The sequence below is a fragment of the Silurus meridionalis genome, chromosome 9, assembly GCF_014805685.1.
Source record: "Silurus meridionalis isolate SWU-2019-XX chromosome 9, ASM1480568v1, whole genome shotgun sequence".
NCBI classification, from domain to species: domain Eukaryota; kingdom Metazoa; phylum Chordata; class Actinopteri; order Siluriformes; family Siluridae; genus Silurus; species Silurus meridionalis.
The window spans coordinates 3495425-3518989 of NC_060892.1; the positions used below are offsets into that span (position 1 = coordinate 3495425).

Sequence of the window (23565 nt, forward strand, 5' to 3'; positions counted from 1 at the left end):
GAGCATCCTTTATGTGCGTCACTTAAAGACACGCCCCTATAGAATTGACTAATAAGATGCGAGAGGGGCGTGGTTTGGGGGTAGGAAACCATCCACAGACCAACCATCTGAGGACCACGATCCAAGAGGTCTGTTGAGATTAGCAAGTGTTATCACAGGTGAACGGGGTTAAACATGGTACACACAGTTATAGAGAAATAGAACAAGACAGAAAGAATGCTGTAGGAAACGAGTTGTTCAAAATGGTTGGGTTTCATAAGTCCAGCAGATATTCTTTTAGGCATTCGGAGCCAGTAATGCAATATTTACATAACTGAACACACTTTATACACCTGCAATATGTATATACACCTTATACAGCTGCAATATTTTTTATACATCCAATACACTTGCAATATCTACATAAATCTGTAATAATTTCATACAAGGTATACACCTCCAATATGTACATACACCTTATACATCTTATACACCTTCAATATGTACATACACCTTATACACCTCCAATATGTACATACACCTTATACATCTCATACACCTTCAATATGTACATACACCTTATACATCTTATACACCTCCAATATGTACATACACCTTATACACCTCCAATATGTACATACACCTTATACATCTTATACACCTTCAATATGTACATACACCTTATACATCTTATACACCTTCAATATGTACATACACCTTATACACCTCCAATATGTACATACACCTTATACATCTCATACACCTTCAATATGTACATACACCTTATACACCTCCAATATGTACATACACCTTATACATCTTATACACCTCCAATATGCACATACATCTTATACACCTCCAATATGTACATACACCTTATACATCTTATACACCTCCAATATGTAGATACAACTTATACACCACCGATATGTACATACACCTTCAATATGTACATAAACCTTATACACCTCCAATATGTACATACACCTTATACACCTCCAATATGTACATACACCTTCAATATGTACATAAACCTTATACACCTCCAATATGTACATACACCTTCAATATGTACATACACCTTATACACCTCCAATATGTACATACACCTTATACACCTTCAATATGTACATACACCTTCAATATGTACATACACCTTATACACCTCCAATATGTACATACACCTTATACACCTTCAATATGTACATACACCTTCAATATGTACATACACCTTATACACCTCCAATATGTACATACACCTTATACACCTCCAATATGTACATACACCTTATACACCTTCAATATGTACATACACCTTATACACCTCTAATATGTACATACACCTTATACATCTTATACACCTTCAATATGTACATACACCTTCAATATGTACATACACCTTATACACCTCCAATATGTACATACACCTTATACACCTCCAATATGTACATACACCTTATACACCTTCAATATGTACATATACCTTATACACCTCTAATATGTACATACACCTTATACACCTCTAATATGTACATACACCTTATACATCTTATACACCTTCAATATGTACATACACCTTATACACCTCCAATATGTACATACACCTTATACACCTCCAATATGTACATACACCTTATACACCTTTAATATGTACATATACCTTATACACCTCTAATATGTACATACACCTTATACACCTCTAATATGTACATACACCTTATACATCTTATACACCTTCAATATGTACATACACCTTATACACCTCCAATATGTACATACACCTTATACACCTCTAATATGTACATAAACCTTATACACCTTTAATATGTACATACACCTTATACATCTTATACACCTTCAATATGTACATACACCTTATACACCTCCAATATGTACATACAACTTATACACCTCTAATATGTACATAAACCTTATACACCTCTAATATGTACATACACCTTCAATATGTACATACACCTTATACACCTCCAATATGTACATACAACTTATACACCTCTAATATGTACATACACCTTATACCCCTCCAATATGCACATACACCTTATACACCTTCAATCCTTATACACCTTCAATATGTACATACACCTTCAATATGTACATACACCTTATACACCTCTAATATGTACATAAACCTTATACCCCTCCAATATGCACATACACCTTATACACCTCCAATATGTACATACACCTCTAATATGTACATACACCTTATACACCTTCAATATGTACTATATTATTCAACATAATTGAAGATTATTCACCTCCTATATGTACATACAGCTTTAATATGTACATACCCCTTATACACATTATAGACCAGCAATATTTTTATACACCTTATATACCTGCAATATGTACATACAAATTATACACCTTATAGAACTGCAGTATGTTTATACACAGTATACAACTTATACACCTGCAATATGTACATAAACCTGTTATATTTTTATACACTTTATACACCTATAATATGTACATACAGCTTTAATATGTACATACAGCTTTAATATGTATATGCCCCTTATACACTTTATATACCAGCAATGTTCACACACTGTATATACCCTATACACCTGCAATATATACACCTGTAATATTCTTATACACTTTATTCACATCTAATATGCACATACACTGCATTTACACCTTATACACCTCATATACTGCCAATATGTACATACAAGTTATACACCTTATACACTTGCAATATTTATATATCTATATATCTATATATCTATATATATATATATATATATATATATATATATATATATATATATATATATATATATATATATATATGCAATTTTTATACACCTTATATACCCAGAGGCTGCAATATATACATGCAACTGAGGGACGAGGCCCTTATTGAGATACCTACAGTAGCAGGTTGGCAGTACTGAATTTTGAACTCAAGTGCGCTTAACTGTGTAACTCAACTGTGAAACACTTCCAATGAGTTTTAGCTCATATGAAGGGTGTGAAGGCATTCAGATAAGGGTGTTTATATACTCATGTAGGCCTCCAAACATCGCATATCAATATATTGTTCAAAATGTATCTCATCACCCTTATCCTCATATCAAATATCTAAATATCTACTGTATTTCTATCTACAACATTTACAACTCACTTCAAAATATTACTCTGAACACATTTTCAGATATTATAGTCTTTTCTGCATAAATGTGTGAATCAATTTCGTTCTTGAAACATCATTTTCATGAGTCTTCTATTAGACATTTCCACAAGATTCGGTCAGTGTTGTCATCTAAAAAAACATTGACCCCTGAACATGTCAAATGTTCAAGAGGAAATTATGCAAATCATCTCAATTTTGCTGAATTTTCCTTAGAAGGTCTTCATGCCATTAGCAGAGATGATATTTAACCACATTTTCTGTGTTTGCTTGTTTCTTTGTGTTGAAATTCAATTCTGTTACTCATTCAAGAGCAACATGAAGCTATTTTCAGCATAGAATCAAATGAGAGATTATTGCCTGTGATGGAATAATTAAATACATGCATTTTTTTACGTTCCAACAATGAAAAATACGTTTTGAAAAATTCTGAAGGACAAGGGATATCAGTCAAGCCGTTCCTGACTGAAAACAAGGGTAGTGTTTCTATCATTACATTTCAGCCCCTAGATAGTTGTGTTTATTTGGGTGTACATGTCTTCTGTGTATGTAGGTGAAAGGCAGGGAGAATGAAAAGTCTATTTATGCCGGGACATGTGATGTGATTTAGGTACGTGCTGAAGTAGCTAGCGTCAAAGCATGCGATCAAGTGTTTATGTAGTCACAGGTATGTAGTAGTGAATGTTCCTCATGACCACCTTTTTCCTCTTTACAAATGCACTGCCTGAGCTTGTGTTATTAAAGTATATCTACTAATGATACTTTTTCTACAACTCTTCAAAACAATAAAAAACTTCCACTTCTATTACTAAGAAAGATCATATATTTTATATGTGAATAAATGCAAATTTTGTTTTGTCTGTAAGTATTGTCTGTGGGAAATATTCTTCAAAAATATTGAAAATAAATATCTTTAATTGTAATTGAAATAACACAGTGAGATAAAATGGTGAATGATTTAAAAGATCATAGAAGATGCTTTACAGTAAATGACTGTAAGAAAATTCTGTGGACAGATTAGTTTGACATTTTTGGCTCTAATAGAAGTTCTTATGTAAGACAGAAACCAGGAGAGATGATAGAAGATTTTCACCCCCACAGTCAAACATGGAGCTGGAAGCTTAATGGTTTGGGGTTGTTTGGAGCAGGGAAGGTTGGAGATCTATTCCAGGTGAAAAAAATCCTGAACCAACATGGCCACCATTTCATACTTCAACGCTATGCAATTCAATATGGACGGCAGCTTATTGGAACCAACTTCACCATACAAGAAGACAATGAGCCAAAGTGTAAGTCAATGCTCTGTGTTATTTGGAGAGCAAACAATCAGCTGGAGTGTTATAGATCATGGAATGGCCTGCCCAGTCACTGCACTTAAATCCTACTGAACTGCTCTTTGATGAACTCAAAGTCAGAAAGAAATATCCAACTAGTGAAGAACACATTTGACAAGTTTGAGTATTTTACAATTAATGCTAAAGGAGTATTTATCAATGAAATTAATGCGCATTTTGGGAGTAATGGACACCGTTAATCAATATGCACAATGTAAATGGAATACAAACAACAGAGATGAAAAATTATTGAATTATTATGCAGGTCATTTAAGCTTAATGTTAATGTTTCACGTTTTTAAAATTGTGATCCTTCATTTGAAGACACAATAAATCCCCAAAAAACAAAAAAACAATCCAGATCAGGTTACAGAATATAACTGCAATCTAAAGGGTTTTAATCTAAACCGTTTTAATAATGATTAATAATGTTTCCACAGTTCCTCTTAAGAACTCTTAGGAGAACTTGAGTCCAATCTCATGAAGGTTTTATATGCTTAATCAAGATCAATTATACTCCTGACAAAAAATAAATTTGTAGAAAGTGTAGCACTTGGATTAATGCACTCATTCTAATAATTACTCATTACATTGTTAATTATATGTATGTATAAAGTTTTCCAATTTCTTCAGTACAGTGGAGTATGCAATTTCTTAGTAGCAGGACAAGCATCTTCAGGGTCTTCAGTGACATCAAGCTAACGAAGGAAAAAGACGACTAGCTGCTTATAACATAAGCGAGAATTTGTTTATTGAATATTCCACAACATTAAATAGAACTGTAAATGGATAAAAAGTATGACATCACTGTAGCAAATTACTGTAGTGTAGGAGGAATACAACCTGTAGGAAAATAATCAACTTGTGTTTAGTTTTAGAAGACAGTTCATGAGAAGGCTGAGATGTTCTACGACACCTGCAGCTCATTGTAGTAGCCAAAAAGGTGTACCAAGTTATTAGGGCTGTGTACACATTTCATACATGGTCAAAGTGTAGAAACTTGTTCATAGGGAATAATATAATAAAATGATCTACAGCTAATTTTAAGTGTGACGCACCTCAGTGAACTGGTTGCTGCAGTGATCATGATTGGGTCATTTAACCAACAGCCAAACAAACCTGTATTAGTAAATCAGTAAACTGGATTCACAGGTCAGACAGGATCCATAGGAAGTTTGCATGGCCAGAATGAACCTGAACCCACTAAGGCCTCTCCAATGGTTTCATCTTTAAATACATTCGTCTTAAAAACAATTTACAAATGAAGGCAGGAAAAAACAAAACATTTCATTGTTTCATAGCAGAAATGCATGAAATGAGCCAGTGTTGTTCATATAGTGCTGTTTAATTCGGACATTTTGACATTCAGAACTTATGGCAACATAAAATTACCACTAAACAAAATCTCTGACCAGACATGCTCTCCTGCAAGTATTGATTTGTAATTCTGCTGAACCTAAAAAAAAAAAAGTCATTAACTGACCACAATACTGTTGTTGCAAAAGAAAGCATTCAAAACATATAGATAATTTTTTTACAAGAAATAGCCAAATAAGCAGCAGTGGAATATCAAATTCAAGCAGGGCATGTGTACACACAGATGGGGAAGGTAAACTTTGCATGCACATCGCTTTAAAGAATCTCTCCTGAGCAAACACACCTATGATTCGTATAGGCAGGTGATAGCATGTTCTTTGAAATGGCACTGGCCAGAAAGTGGACATCATGTTCTTTTATTAATTAGCAAGCTGCGATTGTGAATAGACGTACATCAAGGTTATACACATCCTGCTACTGGATACAGCAATATTTAACTGGATGGAGCGCCATCTGGTGGTGGAATCTTTAGACCCCTCTAATAAAAAAAAAGATCCTTGTATGCTGACCTGGGACCAGTATGTGATTTGTGGGATTACAGACCATAAGACAGTAAAAGAGGAAACTAGATCAGCAGATAAGAATGACTTTTATGAAGGCCGTCCAGACATCTTTCTCACAGGACTGGTTCTTCTAGTCTGGTTGTGGTTGTGGTTGTTGCTAACGGTCTGAGAAAGACAGAAGAATTAGTTAGTTGTTTGATTTCTTTTCTTAGTCAACAGATATGGTGATTTGAGACCATGCTTTTAATACTGTGGTAATAAATACACTGCTAGTCAAGATCCTGCACTATATTTCTGACAAATGCACTTATACTATTAGGCTAAAAGTGTTAAAACATGACTTTTTCAGCTATATTTGGTTCTTCCCCAAACTGTTATTTCACTTAAACTAGGAGACCCAAACTTAAGCCAGATCCATGAATAAATAGTTTCCATAGGTTGGAGTGGAAGATCTTTAGAGTCAGCTATAGAGCTCTAACCTCAACTCTACTGAACAGATTTGGGATGAATTGGAACACTCACTGCCCCCCTGGCCTTCTCACCTCACCTACATCAGTAACTGACTTTACTTTTGGCTCAATGAGCACAAATCTCTATAAGCACACTTTAAAATCTGGCAGAACATCTTCCCAGAAGAGTGGAGGTTATTATAACAGGAAATAAGGACTAAATGTAGAACTAGATGTTTAAAAAGCACGTACCAATCTTATAGTCAGGTGTCCACAAACATTTGTCTATATAGTGTATCTGTGATTGTGAGGTTTGGGATTTAGAGATTTAGAGTCAGAGAGCCAATTCTAGCCATTTCTAGACAGTTGAAGGGAAAAGGTTTGCAAGCTCTATTAAATTACCTGGATTTCCACATAAACATAATCAGATTTTATTCTGTGTTATTAGATTAGATACTCTGCCTACTACTTGGGTCTTACAGCCATAGCTTAACTGGTTATTACTACTTGAGCATAAAAGGACCCGAGATAAGGCTTTTAATAAACCTTCAAAACATTGATTTCAGTGTTTGGGGCAATACACATGTTTAATATCTTTTCAAGGCCTTAGTCTGTAACAGTGTAGTAAAATATAATAAAATATATTAAGAACCAGTGGTTGTAATAAACTGCATACCCATCTGTACTGGCTGACTCTGGTTTTTCTTGCGGCTGATGCTCTCCCTCTTCTTCTATCCTAAATGTATATACAGCCATTATGGGTAAATGTGTTTGTAGCATTCTGTGTAATTCAAACCCACCACCAAATAAACCTCAGTTCAATCTAGGTCAGGATGATTACCGTTCTTTTCGTGCTTTGATTCGTTCTTCATCATACCTGCGACATAGAAACAGAAAGAAAATCACATCCACCACATCCATAAACCTCGTCCTTGGCCTTTCTTTTCTCCTCCTTCCTGGCAGCTCCATCCTCAGCATTGTTCTACCTACAGTATTTACCTCACCTCCAGCTCCACCTTATGTCTTTTAGTCAATGCCACTGTCTCTAGACCATACAACATCGCAGGTCTCACCACAGTCCTTTCCCTTTCACTCTTGTAAATACCCTTCTATCACAAATCACTCCTGCTATCACTCTTCTCCACCCAGCAATCTTGCCTGCAATCTTTTCTTCACTTCTCTTACACGCTCTCCATTACTTTGCACAGTTGACCCCAGGTACCTGAACTCCTCCACCTTCTCCACCTCTTCTCCCTGCAACCGCAATCTTATGGTATTAGTACCATTGAATATTAAACTTTAATTCTTTACTAATATTAATTAACAAAATATTTTCAATGGCATGTGGGACTCAAGTTGACTTAATATCACCAAAAAGCAAAAAGTATCAAAAAGCTTTAAGACTAGTTTTGTAACACGCCAACAGATGGCAGCACAAGGCTGCACGCACAGTCACAGGGAGCAGTAACCTTTATAAGTAAGTGCTGTGGAACTGGTGCTATTCTAACCACATGTGCTACCACATCTGCTATTCTAACCACATGCATACATTGTCACCAAGCTCTCCTCGCACGCGAATTTCTCACAGGAAACACGATCTCGCTTCTACACACACACACTACTCGCCAGATTTGGCTTCTGCAGATGAAGATCCAGGACATAGGTCACCGTTTTGATACCTTTTCCGGGGATCCAGAGCAAATCACAGAAAGATGATTGAAATGCTTCGAAATAAAAGACTTCCAGGACATATTCCGGAAGTGGCAGGAAAGCTGGGAGCTCTGTATTGCTGTGCAAAAGGGATCTTTTTGAAGGTGATTACCACATGAATTGCTTAAAATGAACTGTTAACTCTTGCTTCTTCCCTACATAAAGGAATTAAGTCCTTTAGTCAGTCCAGCTCTTTCACCTCCTCATGTGTACACTCTGCTTTACCAGATCAGCTTCAAAAATGTTAACATTCAAGCCAACACTGCTGGTGTACGCCATCACGCTAAGCATTTCGCAGCTCACGAATCAGCCGAGTTGTGTTTTTACCATTACTCAGCGCAAATGCACCAATTAGCTGCACTGCCGTCTGCTACACTGAGTCCAGCAACGTTGGCACTACTTGACAATCCCTGTGCTATCAGAGCAACAAACAACCACTAAGAAAATAGAGTACCAACAATCAATAATATTGCATACCAAACATATTCCATGTGTTTTAGGGTGGCGGTTACTTTTTTTATACTAACCATGCTAGCTCAGAAGATAATCGTCATTGTGTGAGAAAACTTACTGTATAACACACTCAGGGATGTGGATGTGCTCCATAGGGACAATCTGTTCCAGTTCCTCTAAGCTGTGCACGTAGCGGATTTTGTTCATGAACTTCACACTGCACAAAGACATAAACTAAACACTTAGCATCATTGAAGTTTATATTTTTGGTTTAAAAGAGATGTTTCTGCTCTGACTGCATTTTTACTGAAGGCAGTTATGAATAAAGATCTCACCATGATGACAGATTTTACCTGATGAAGGGTCTGGAGATTGCCAGGACTGTGCGTATGAACCAGGATGGATGTGCAATGATCAAGGACTTGAGGTTCTTCCTTAGTCTGTATAAAAAAATATTAAAATGCTTTGAACACGATCTCAGTAAGATTATAGTGGTGTCAAACAAGTATTGCATAATAAAAAAATTCAGCATTATTATTTTGACCACATAACTGATTATCATATTGCTGGCTAATATACATGTTAAAAAAAATTAAAAAGACTAAAAGACCATCCAACCAACCAATCAATCCGTCCATCAACCCACCTATCCACCCATCCATCCATCCATCCAACCAACCAACCAATCCATACATACATCCACCCATCCACCCATCTATCTATCTATCTATCTATCTATCTATCTATCTATCTATCTATCTATCTATCTATCTATCAATCAACTATCTATCTACCTACCTACCTACCCACCTACCCACCCATCCATCCAGCCATTCGACCCACCCACCCATCCAACCATCAACCCCCTGTTCATCCATCCATCCATCCATCCATCCATCCATCCATCCATCCATCCATCCAACCAACCAACCGACCCATCTATCTATCTATCTATCTATCTATCTATCTATCAATCAACTATCTATCTACCTACCTACCTACCTACCTACCCACCTACCCACCCATCCATCCATCCATCCATCCATCCATCCATCCATCGGTATTTGTCTGTCTGTTCATCTGACCTTCCATCCATCAGACCAAAGAATAAGCTTATAGTTTTAAGAGTGAAAACTCTGCTTTGTATGGATTTAAAAAAAGCTGCATGAACCAGTTTTGCTCCTAATTTGACTGAATAACTTTTTGCTGAATAATTTCTGACATGAATAAAACTCATGTGGAGTAACTGTAAGGATCATACAAATAATTTTTCCACAGCATGTGAAGCATGAACAAGCCATCGCCATTGTCTTTACCTTCTGTCAATCATCTGATAGCACTTTTTCAGCCAGCTGATACCAGGCATCTTGCTGCGTGGCGTTCCACCGTTCATATAGATTATCATGTAGTCCTCAGCCACCAGCATCTCCAGACTGCTCACTACATACCTACATTCAAATGTAAGGAGCAATTCTCAAGTGCATTAATAACAGTTAAATCTATTCTACACATCCACACTCAATCATGGAGATCTGTTATGATATAATTCATTTTTTTCAAGGAATTATTATAAGGTAAAAAAGTAATGGGATGACATTTTACTGGCCTGGTGCAATGTGAAAGTACTGTTGCTAGCCCATGGTAGACACATAGAAATATTTATTTGTAGGAAATATCAAAGCTGGCTACTCACAGAAAGAGGTTTTCCATGATATAATGGTAATCTGGACAGCTGCTGTCAGGCAAGTAGCATGCTGAAAACACGATGATGGCATTTAAGCCTTCACCATAGTAACCTATAAAAAAAAAAAAGGTAGTGACATGGTGGAAAAATAGCAGTATGAGCATTTAAGAACAGAACTGAGCCATGCGTAAGGGCTAACCTCCATGAGAGATGACACGCACATATGGCCGAATAAGTTGCATATCTATACGGTGCTCCTGCTCGCCAATAATGACTGTCCTCCACAAGCGACCGTTTCCAACATCCCCCTCATCTTCAGCCCCTTCTACAGGCCCTGCAGAGGCCGAGGCCACTGGTGTGTCATCTAAAAAGAAATAATAATCGTTTCTTTTTTAAAAACATTAAAATATTAATGACTATAAACAGCATTCATAAATCATTCCATCAATTAGGACTCACCTTCCCATTCCAGGTCATTGCCATTGGCTGGGAATTCCAGAGAGTCAGTCTCGTCAGGAGTTTCAATGTCATCAACATTAATGTCCAGATCATCGGGCGTATCCAGGAAATCATCGGAAAGCAGAGACCCTTCGCTTTGATCCAAGGACAGGTTCATATCTGGGGCTACAAGGGTGCGGCGTTTGCGGTGACCCGAACTTCCGCCGGCTCCACTGATGTGAAGTGAGTTGGGAGGAGCTGGAAAAACAAAAATGTGGAGAAAAGAATAGGAGGGTTAAATATTCATGAAAGCATCAATAAATCCCTGTGCTTCATGTTTGAACTTTTGATGGCTCGGGCATAGATACAGCATGAGCACTTACATGTTCTCTCTTCACCATGTGTCCCAGAAGAATCCATATTTCCCTCCTCTGGTAGTGACCTTACAAGAAACACAGACATCACAAACATCATAGTACGATCTCTGCGGTCTTCGATGTCACAGTTAGGTAGACTGAAGAGGTTATAAAGAAGAGATAGATGAATAATTTATCAAAGTATTCCATCTTTGCTCTGAATGGGCTGAATGGAGCAGGAACACGGATATGATAATGAGCAGCTCTGAAAGCGAGAGTGGAAAAAGCATCTCATCATGCTGCGAAGGGTTTACTGGTGTGCGGCCTGCAGCTGTTTTAGCACTAATAAAGTGCTGCTTAACTTGCACAGGATGTCAACATCCCCCAACACACACACACACACACACACAAACACATGTGCACCCACCTCCCACACACTGATTAGAAATAGAGAGGGATAGAGGATAGAGAAAGAGATGCACTGTGACCAGGATGCTTTGATTATCAAACCAGTATGATACCAATCTCTCTCTCACACACACACACACACACACACACACACACACACACAATATTATATATAATATATACATACACCATACTAGATAAAGTGTCCACTTTATAATTGTCATTCTATTATCAGATTATTCCTAAAATTCTCTAGTGAAGACAAACATTGTGTTATACAGTACAATGTGCAAAAAAAAAATTTCTTGTAAATAAGATAAGATAATATATACCTTTATTCATCCCACATTGGGGAAATTTCTCTGTTACAGCAGCAAAGAAAAAATAAATGCAAATATATAAAAGAATAGACACATACTAAAATAAACACAAAATGTAAACACACAAGGTTGTGCAAAACAGCAAGTCAAGTAGAAGTGCAACACAGCATGTAAACAGTTATATAGTTCAAATAAAATAATAATATAAAATAGTAGTCCTGAACACATGGATGGTGATATGAGTATGAGTGTGTGATTTAAGCTTGATTTAAGTGCAGGCCATAAACAGAAGCCAAATACAGAAGATCAGATCTGCATCATCACTTACCTTTGTGCTAAAATAAAGATTTTGCTGATATTTTTTCTTCTTCAAATCGCCACTCCTCTACTTTCTGAATTGACAAAATACCATCTTCTCAACTGCTCCTAAATGTATGTTCAGAGCATCATTTCTGCCCAGTGATGCTGAAACTGTGCGTGTGTGTTTGTGTGTGTTTCTCTATGCGTGCCCTGCCTCCATTTTCCTGGTGATGCTGTGTTGTTGGCTCCAGCCTGCGTCACATGGTGTGGCTCATTACCATTTAAGGAGAAAGCTGCACCTGCTCCCTGCTTCTCCACACACAGAGGTGCCATGTGATGACACACAGAAATCACAGTACTGCTGACCCTTGTTTAGAGATTCACTGCCCAGGCTCATGTTACATGCCAAGGCAATGCAATGAGGAGGACGTGTAGGAAATTCCAGCACTAATATGTCTGGATATTTATATTTCACCTTTATGAACCATTTCATGTTCACAAACCAAGGAATTAAACATTATTTCAATTTTTATAGTATATATATATATATATATATATATATATATATATATATATATATATATATATATATATATATAAAATGTACATTTTCTGACAAAAGAACATTTCAATATGTTATATTCCTCTTACACCACAGCAATCTGACAAGTAAATTCCTGTTATCTATTACTTAATAAAATTGTGTTGTTTTTCTTTTTTCACTAGAAGTTGAGAAATGTTAAAACCTGAATCATGAATCAATCAATAGTAATTTGTCTCCTTCCAAAGTGTAAAGATGAAGGCAGACAGTTATTTTAAGTTCAGTATCCTGCATTGGACCTTCACTAGAATTGACCTGCATGAAGTAATAACTGTACATTGATCTAAAACAAAAGAGTCAATAAGCTTTTAAAATATACTTAATTCTGAAATCTTACCGAAATGCATTTTTATTCACAAACAATGAAATGAAAAGCATAAATCTATACACTTGTCTATGAAAAAATGGTTTCTTGAAGAACCTACTACAATTTATTTTAGCTTTACTGGTAAAATCCTATACAGAGACATTCTGAGAAATTATTGCTTCAATCAAATGATGAATTGTTAATTTATTAACAATTCATCATTTGATTATTACTTCAATTAAATGATGAATTATTAATTTATTAACACATTATTGCAAAATAAAAATTAAATTTGAAAATATAAGGATTTCTGCACAGAACACTAATCATCCAAATATAAAATATGTATTTTTCAAAATACACCAAATAATTAACAATATAACATAGCAGAACTGTCTGATATACTCATGCTTGTGGACAGTGTGTTTTTCATTTCTTTCCTGGGAACCAAATCCTGGACTGAATGCAGGTGCAGCTGCAGGTGTTGCTCATGCACACAAGTTTCTTCTGTTCTCTGGTTATCTTCTGGCAGTTTACTAAGTTCACAAAACTATATTCCTGTCTTGTTAAATATGCAATGCTCATCCTTTTGGACAAAATGGTTTGTCCTTATGCTCCCTGGTTTCCAGCGTGCCTTGGAAGAAAATAAACAGAAGTTCATACTACAGATGTCTTCTCATTTAGAGAGGTAATGTAAAAACTTCCACTTTTTAAAGCCTAGATGGTGCACCACTACAACAAATTCCCTTATGTGGTGCTTTCCCAGTTCTGCTCATATAGTCTCCCAAATATCTCTCAATATCTTGTTATTCATTTAATACTGTATTTTCATGTTTGGCTTTCTTGATGAAGGGTTCCAAAATGTATGTCTGTAAATAAAAACATAGATACACTATGACTAGAATAAATCTGCTACCAAAAATAAAACAATGGTCAATATTGACATTAAAAGCACTAATAAGAATAATAAGAATAAGAATAATAAGAATAAGAATAAGAATAAGAATAAGAATAATAAGAAGAATAGTCTGTTCTTAAAAATGGGTGCCAAAATAAATGTCCATAACTAAATTAATAGCCAATAAATACACTATGACACCAAGTTGCTAAAATGAACTAATGAATGAATGAATGAATTAATTATGATTAACTAATGAATAAATTATGTGTTTTTTGGTGACCCACTGATTTTTTTGATGTTGTGTACACTTTTGAGACATACATAAGACTTTTCTACACTATTCTATAACTTCATGAATCATTTCTTACACATTAATAAATTATATAATGAATGTTATGTTTCATGTTTGCTTTTTAAATTAAGTAAATGTAAAGTAAAAAAAAAAACATCATGACACCAAGTTGCTAATAATAATAATAATAATAATAATAATAATAATAATAATAGATTACATTCAATTATAAGTGCTATTTGGGGATTTATTGATTTTATCGTCTTACAAGTGTCCACTTGTACTGTACTCTTATAGGCCATAAATAGCTCCTCTCTACACTTTCTCCTTTCTTTCTTTCTTTCTTTCTTTCTTTCTTTCTTTCTTTCTTTCTTCCTTTCTTTCTTTCTTTCTTTCTTTCTTTCCATTCTATGATTTCTCACTATTAAAATTAATTTCCCACAATAAAATAAAATATAAAAAAAATTAACAAGACATTTTTTATGATCAAACGAACTATTTTTATTATTATTATTTTTATTATAACATTTGTATTATTATATTTTTAATAAAAACACCTTAATGTAATGTTAATTCAAAATAAAAGCATCAAAGCGCAAGCAGTTTTGAAGTTGCCATAGTGACATCATGAGCGACGTCTCCATTATCCAATTAACAGACAATTGACTCACACAAGGTGGGATTTGTCACAAAGCGGGTGGGAAATGCAGAGAAACCAAAATGGCTGCTAGTAATTATTATCGATATGCACATGGACCCGGTGCACCGCAGTGCAGGTAATACGGACGGTTCGGATTTTGTTCTGGAGCGAGCAGGGATTTGAATGCGCAGTTTTTTAAATTCGGGCTCTGATAAGTGCTGTTATTATACAGGCGAGGAGACGCAAACTAGTTAGCAAAGTTAACTAGCAAACTAGCCCTGAATGTGGGTGGAGTGAATTAGCCTTCTCATGGCCACAGATATAAATCGACTAGTTGACCTCATTTTATGTTGTGATTTGTGTTTTGTGGGTTTCTGATGCCATGGATTGAATACAAATTAAGAAAATGTAAATAAGTTGGACAAAATTGTTTGTTGGACAAAAAGTTGTAATCTTTTAGTGACTTTTTGTTTGATGGACAGGTGTTTGGGTACAGTTAAAGGGACATACAACCATTTCTTCTTCATGTAGTCTTCATCTTTATGTATTTGAAATCTGTATTTTATTTAATCTTAATTTTCTATTTATTTGTTCTTTAGCTATCCAATTGGTTGGTGAATTCTTTTCAATTATTTGTTATGCAAATAATGAGTCCAATGAGTCCAAATATCTGGTCACCTGTTAAGGTTTTGGGTCACAATGGGTCGACATCTTTAATGCTCCTTGGCATCAAGTCTCTTGAAGAGTCTCTAGACAGTTTTGATGATGAAGGATAAGGGTGTCACTCCAAGATCTCAACTAGGTATAGATCTGCTGACTCTAAATATCATATGTAATTTCCAGTGAGCTCTGGTACCCTGTGGATGGTGGGCACAGTTATCTTGGGACAGACCACATTTATCAAAATAGGAATTTTTCATTATAGGAAGAAGGAAATCATTCAGATAAGCATTTTTTTTATGTTCAGTTACACTTCCCTTAAAGGGACGAGTGAAGTCAAGCCACCGCCATACACCATGCCGTACATTCACATCATTGGTTTCTTGTAGCTGCCTGTATTAGACATAAAACACTGACAGTCACCTACAAAGCCAAAAAAAAGACCTGCACCAATCTACATCTGAGCATTTATCTCTTCTGCACCACACTCTCACCATCCTCTTCCACTGGAGCACTGGAAAAAGATGGCAAAAGATTTCAAATGTAAGTACTTGTGAAAAACATATGTCTTGACTGTTAGTCACCATAATGGAGAAGAGTCCTGTTATATGTCTTCCTTGTATCCTGGAAGATGGTAAGCTCTTCTCTGTTCTGGTCACTAGCAGCACTAACGTATCTCTTTCACAAGTACTTAAACGATCACCTCTACAACTATAATTCCTCCCAACAGCTGATAGTATTTTCAGTCTGTGTTCTAATGAACTGCAATCAGAATTTATTTACTGCATCAAGGCCTTTCTGCACTTCTCTGGTATACACGCAATTGGCGATTTCTTGAGAATATGGAGAAGCATAAGTCATCTGACCAGATCACCAAAAACTCTATAGACCAATGTGTGTGGTTTTGCCCATTAAACTCTCAAATGCGTAATGCTGATGCACTGCAACACTTCTACAGTATTTCTACCTATGCAATCTGATCATTACAAGATATTCTCAGTCACCTAAAGTGTAGTTGCACTTGTATTTTCACTTTCTACCACAATTTCCAACCTTTTAATGTCACAGAGTACGGTAGGATATTAAAGACATAGTTATTTCATACCTTAAACCTGAAAACAGTTACCTGTTTCATCGATTTTTGCTCACCTATCTATGTACGTGCCAAAATATTATATTTGAACAGATTTATGTATATCAATGCCAATATTTTTGTCATTTAAAAGGTTTTTGGCCACCTGACCATTACACTCGTGATTCTTCATTAAACTTGCCACAAACTTCAATCACAGAATTGTATAGTCTTAAAGTCTAGTTTTGTATAGAAATGTATAGTCTTTGTATGCTCTAGTATTTTAATTTCCCTTCACTGGAATTACGAGACTTAAAGCAAACTCTATAAAGACTTGGTGTGTTAAGGTTGGAATGGAAGGACTTGATTGTCCTGCCAAGAGCCCTGACCTTAACCCCACAGGATTAAACTGGACTGCTGACTTCAACTTCTGACTTCAACTTTTGACTTCCCACAGAAATTTCCCCACTGTGGGATGAATAAAGGTATATCTTAGGTTTATCTTATCTTAACCAGAACTCCTCACCTGACCACATTAATGGCTTAAAGCAGACTGGAGGTTGTTATAATAGCAAATGGAGACTAAATCAGAAATGCAATTTTGTCGAAAAGCATACTGTATATGGGTGTGAAGTTCAGGTGTCTGAAAACCTTCTGCCAGATAATGTTTAACACCAATCATTGGTTAAAATTCCACATGGTGATAAATATCTATTAGACACATCTGGTTAAATTTGGTGTCCTCCATAACTTTTATTACTTAATTAGAGGTAGATTGTTTTCCAGGCTTTATTTCACACATGATCATCAATGAAATTAATGGTTCCTGTCGATCTTTTTCAGCAACCAGCCACTACTGGCTTACTCTCTCCAAACCCCTGGCAGTTACAGTGTTCAGCCATCAGCACATGGAGTAACTCACACAGCCTCGTTCTCTCCAGCCACAGCACACAATCTCCAGCCAGTGGTGTCTCAAACCTACCAACCGTACCAGACTCCTGCGGCTCCAAATTTCAGCACTGAAACGGCACCTCAACCAAGCAGCGACTCTCAGACCTATCAGATCTACGGGGAAGGGGTCAGTTTATGTTTATGTAAAAGTTTATGTTTACATCATATGAAACAGCAGAAGCCATACACATGTAGATACATACAGAATTTGGTGTATAGGCCACTCAGGATCGTCTGCTCCGACGCATGTGAAGCATATCTTCATGGAGATGGCTTTGTGCATAGAGGCCTTATCATCATTTAGAGTGCATTATCATGCTGGAACGGGTTTGGGTCTTCTAGTTCAAGTGAAGAGAAAACTGAATGCAACAGACATCCTATACAAGTGTGTGCCCCAAATAGTTTATATATTGTAATTTATCTCGTGTATGTTATCTCACCTCAAAAGCTTATCCACTTCATAAGTTCAGCAATGTAGAAACCTTCAACAACCCTTAAGGTGCTTCATAATGTTTATTCCTTATCCTTTTTATGGCCATTGGCATTTTGTACTTGCCCTAGTTACTTCTGCCTGAGCACAACAGCTAGCAAACATGGATGGTGAAGACTAGCACATGCTTTCAGATTTCAGATTGCTTCTAATTTTTGTTGAAATTTTTATTTTAGAATATTTTCTTGATCCCACAGGGGATTGTTATCTCTTTGCACATCCCACCGGTGTTAGAAAGATAGGATCAGGGTCAACCACGTTACAGCTCCCATCCAGCACATAGGGTTAAGGGCCTTTATCAAGGGCCCCAAGAGAGGCAGTCTGGCGATACAGGTGCTTGAACGACTGAGCTTCCAATCAGTAACCCAGAGCCTTAACTACTTAACCAACCAACCTGCCGGCTTGCCACTTGAATATCCTGCTTAGTGTTGATACACAATTTTATTATACATTCGATACCATAGATGTCACATTGTATCCTAAACAACATCATTAAGTAAGACCTCCATTGCTTTTTAGCTTCATTAACCTGGAAAAAATATATTTTGGACTTTGTTCTTACCCATTGTTATACTTCTTTTCTGAATGTATTTTTTATTTGTGCAAAAAAAAAAAAAACGGATCTTCTACTGAAAACACAGGGGAATTGCAGCTACGGACGGCCAGCGTTAGTCAGCAGCTATGAGAACAAACAATACTATCAGACGAGTGGCACAACTGCTCAGTGCTGTCCATTGGAGGCCTACTTTCAGACAGGTAACTCAGTTTTTAATGTGGTTTTTGCATATCTGTATAAAATAAATGGAACAACTGTATTTGGACATCTGACTCTTCCAGCCGTATGTGTTTTTTTTCCCAAAAAGGTTGGAGGCACACAGTTGTACAGGATGTCTCACACAGAACTTCATCATTATGAGCGTATATATGTATGCATTTGCAGGTGGAAAGGAATCCGGTGTTTAGGAAACTTTTTTCATTATTTATATTTCAGCATTTGTTCTATTAACTAATAAAGTTTGCTGTTGTTTCCTCAGGTGGGAAAAGTGATTTCAGGCCTGTAAGTTCAGTGTACACCCAGTCTCCGCCTGAAAGCCAAGCCACAGCACTCAATCCCCTGCCTCCTAATAGCTCTGTGTCCACCAGCTATAGTGTTTACCCTGCATCCACCATTGTACAGCAACCGCCCAGTTCTATCCCCTCCTTTACCCCCTGTTCCTCCTATAATTCAACAGCTACCACTTCATACAGCAGTAAGTAGTCGGAGTTTTCTTTATTTGTACAATATATGTATGTATGTGCTAGTGCACAGTTCCAAAACATGACTGCTTGAAGACCGCATATTTTTACGAATTCTCCATACATAAAATTCCATTTTATATCTGATAAGATAAATAGAAAAAAAAAAAACACGTTTGTCACAAATAGGTTACAGCAAATGTTAGGAAGTTGTTTGAGCACAGTGACAGTGAGAGAGCATTACATGCTATCTATGGATGCTAATCTATAATGCAGGCTTAAATGTAAATGAAATTGAGGTTCCTGATCTTCAATATACAGTAGATGCAATTGAAACGTATACTTTCAGTATCAATGGAACGAGATTTAAATATATTTTTATGCTATTTTAAAAGAAGTGAAATTTGTTTTGAGAGTACAGAGTGCTAGCTTACCTTCACAGTACATTACTGTAAACCATGTTTGGTCTTCTTCTTCTTTTTCGGCTGCTCCCATTAGGGGGCGCCACAGCGGATCATCCGTCTCCATACCCCCCTGTCCTCTACATCTCCCTCTTTCAAACCATCTACCTGCATGTCTTCCCTCACCACATCCATAAACCTCCTCCTTGGTCTTCCTCTTTTCCTCCATTTAAATATAAATATATTATGACATTATAAGATTTTGAGTAGTGAAGTGAATAACACGGGTTATCTCTTCATGATGGCACCTGTTAGTGGGTGGATATATTAGGCATCAAGTGAACATTTTGTCCTCAAAGTTGATGTTTTAGAAGCAAATGGGCAAGCATAAGGATTTGAGTGAGTTTGACAACTGGGTCAGAGCATCTCCAAAACTGCAGCTCTTGTGGGCTGTTCCTGCTCTGCAGTGGTCAGTATCTATCAAAAGTGGTCCAAGGATGGAACAGTGATGAACAGACGACAGGGTCATGAGGGGCCAAGGCTCACAGATGCACGTTAGGAGCAAAGGCTGGTCCGTGTGGTCCGATCCAACAGACGAGCTCCTGTAGTTAATGTTGTTAATGCTCGACTGTTTTGGCAGCAGAAGAGGGACTGAAATATATAAATATATATATGGAAATGACATTCTGTAGCATTAGTTTTAAATGTTTGCTTTAATTCTGTCTATATCTGCAGGTCATGACTACTCCACTTATGAGCCTTGCACCTATATCTCCACTCCTTCATATTATCAGGCTAACCAACATCTTGCATCTCAGTGCCAAAGTCAGCCCCAGGTTCCATCCCAGTATCCACAATGTCCTTCCCATCAGCCACAGGGTTCTTCTTATCAATTCCTGCGTTCTCCCGATCAGACTCAGCACCTCCAGCAGCAAGCCCAGGCACCTGCAAAGCAGCTCAACAGTTTGTCCTGTAGTAGCTCAAGGCACAGTTCAAGGGTCATCGGTTCTACTGTTGGTTCGTACAGAACACCCAAAGTTCATCAGAATAAATTCCAGAAGCTCAAAAGCCCCTCTAAACAGCCTCAGCTTCACTACTGCGATATCTGCAGGATAAGCTGTGCTGGTCCACAGGTATGTTAGAGTCTGTATGTTAGAGGAATACAATTTGCAAAACTGTAAATGGTGTTTGAAGAAAATATTTATATTGCTGCTTAACAAAATACCTGTTGAATGCTCTTGTTTGTCCTCCATATTCTCCACAAGAAATTCTGGAGAATGACCCTAATGTACAAGGCATAACAACAACTAAATATGACCTAACATGAAATAAATATCGACTGACCAATAAATTAAATATTAATAAACGTGTAGGGATCCAGTTTCTTCTTTCTCTCCCATAGACCTACCGTGAGCACCTGGAGGGTCAGAAGCACAAAAAGAAGGAGGCACTGCTGAAAGGTAGCAGTCAGACCACTAACGGGCCACACAACCTTCAGATGCAACTACGCTGTGAGCTCTGTGATGTTTCCTGCACTGGTGCAGACGCCTACAAAGCACACATCCGCGGAGCCAAGCATCTAAAGGTCCTGCAATTTGAGTGCAGGTCCCTTTAATACACTTTATCTGCTGAGTCGATTAAAGTTTGCATTGTGATTTCTGGCACACACACACACACCTACATGAATTCAGTATGCTTAAAGTATCATCCCCTGATATTCTTCATTTGGAATTGCCATTAGGTGGTGAAGCTGCACACAAAACTTGGCAAGCCTATACCATCCACTGAGCCTGTTTTTGTGAGCTCTGCCCCTGTTCTCAAGACAACAGTCTCGGAAAACGGCCATTTCAGTGTCTTCAGCGTCTGCTTGCTCTGCAGTACCACAGAAACCCCTCGTCTTAAAGTCTCTTAAAACCGAGACGCTGAAGACGCATCCTCCTCCCAAAACCATAGCTGTTGGTAAGTGTGATAGATGGTTGGATGACTGTTTCTTCACTGCATTAATCGTTTTAACATTGCTTTTAATATTGCTAATAATGTTCTCTTGTGGTTTCTTGGATTGAAACCAAAGCTTCTTCTCCAGACCCTGTGAGAGTCGATGAGATGAAACAGGCGGTGATGAAATCTGACTTTAAGATTAACGACGAAGGAAATGTCCGACCTGTTGGCCATGATTATGTAGAGGAGGTAAAAGTTCATTGTATTTGTTAGAATATTTGGATATTGTATTACAGATACCTTAGAAGATCTAAGTTCCATGGTATTGGAATATTTAGTATGTATTCCAGGTAATCCAATTAAATATACATTTACCTTAACTCAAATGTAGTCTGTTTGGTGGCTAAAATTATTTTTTCACTGGAGATATGATGGTTAGTGAAGATAAACTTCACAGCATGTGGCCTCTGACATTGCAGATTATAGGCCCATTTTAACGACAACTTACTCACATTTTTTTATTAATGATAGGAGGAATGGGAAGAATTAATGTTAGATGCAATTTGGATGATAAAACAATTAATTTAATATCTATTTAAAAATAAAAGTTCAAAATAAAAGATTACTGAAGTAACCCATGTCTTAATAGTTGACTGAGGTTGAACTGTTTGTTTTTTGGGGTGTTGAAATAGAAAGAAACTTTGCAAATGTATGTGGATTACACCTGTTGGCGTTTGAAACTCACGCTCGCTTCATCTCAGATACGCAACGATGACGGCAAGCTGTTAAGCTTCCACTGTAAGCTGTGTGAGTGCAGCTTCAATGATCCGAATGCCAAGGACATGCACTTAAAGGGCAGGAGACACCGGCTTCAGTATAAGGTGGGTTTTTTTCACTCAATTTTCAACCAAAGATATTACTATGGAATATATTAATAAGTATCTCTCCCCTAAATATAACATGGTTTCATTGTATAACAGAACAAATAATTTTTTTACCTTTTTATTGACTAGTTTGGTGAATAGAAATGATTATGATTGTTGCATTATACCAAACTGGACTATCTTAAAAAATATATGTTGTATGGTTTAAAGACAGTGGCATTGAGTAAAAGACATGTTGAGGTTTTCGTTGGGAGTGACGACGATGGACAGGATTAGAAATGAGTTTATTAGAAGGACATCGCATGTTGGATGTTTTGGAGACAAGGTGAGGGAGGCGAGATTGAGATGGTTTGGACATGTGCAGAGGGGGGGACCTGGGGTATATCAGTAGGAGAATGCTAAAGATGGAGCCACCAGGAAGGAGGAAAAGACGAAGACCAAGGAGGAGGTTTATAATTGTGATGTGGGTAGACATGCAGGTAGTTGGGCTGAAAGAGGCAGATGTAGAGGACATGGGGGTATGGAGACGGATGATCCGCTGTGGTGACCCCTAATGGGAGAACCCGAAAGAAAAAAGTACTATCATAAAAAATGGTGCAATGGTTCCCCTCATTGGTGATCTCAATTAAATTTATAAATAAATAAACAGAAAATCTACGTAACTAATGCTGATTTATTTTCAAAGTGAAATTATAATACGCTGAAAAGATAGAAA

General features: G+C 36.9%; 2 protein-coding genes across 4 annotated transcripts in view; one reads left to right on the forward strand and one right to left on the reverse strand.

Annotated features, from left to right (window-relative positions):
- Positions 1-5805: 5805 nt before the first annotated feature.
- atcaya (ATCAY kinesin light chain interacting caytaxin a) lies at positions 5806-12733 on the reverse strand. 3 transcript variants are annotated; one of them, XM_046856787.1, is made up of 11 exons: positions 12506-12732; positions 11477-11535; positions 11115-11351; positions 10855-11019; positions 10665-10767; positions 10288-10419; positions 9325-9411; positions 9090-9188; positions 7650-7685; positions 7485-7544; positions 5806-6524 (listed from the first exon to the last, which is right to left on the reverse strand). In XM_046856787.1, exons 2-11 carry the CDS (start codon positions 11511-11513, stop codon positions 6473-6475), a joined length of 1008 nt encoding a protein of 335 aa, XP_046712743.1. In that variant the 5' UTR covers positions 11514-11535; positions 12506-12732; the 3' UTR covers positions 5806-6472. The 3 variants fall into 3 exon arrangements, with proteins under 3 accessions (XP_046712743.1, XP_046712744.1, XP_046712745.1); XM_046856788.1 differs by lacking the exon at positions 7485-7544 and having other exon boundaries at positions 12506-12733; XM_046856789.1 differs by lacking the exons at positions 5806-6524; positions 7485-7544; positions 7650-7685 and having other exon boundaries at positions 9086-9188.
- Positions 12734-15233: 2500 nt separating this feature from the next.
- The window catches only part of zfr2 (zinc finger RNA binding protein 2), an 18237-nt gene continuing 9905 nt past the window's right edge, over positions 15234-23565 (forward strand). The window contains 10 exon segments of the mRNA XM_046858243.1: positions 15234-15354; positions 17794-18028; positions 19033-19147; positions 19426-19641; positions 20764-21161; positions 21431-21613; positions 21770-21855; positions 21857-21987; positions 22100-22215; positions 22728-22847. Coding sequence (XP_046714199.1) covers positions 15299-15354; positions 17794-18028; positions 19033-19147; positions 19426-19641; positions 20764-21161; positions 21431-21613; positions 21770-21855; positions 21857-21987; positions 22100-22215; positions 22728-22847 — 1656 coding nt within the window. The 5' untranslated portion in view covers positions 15234-15298.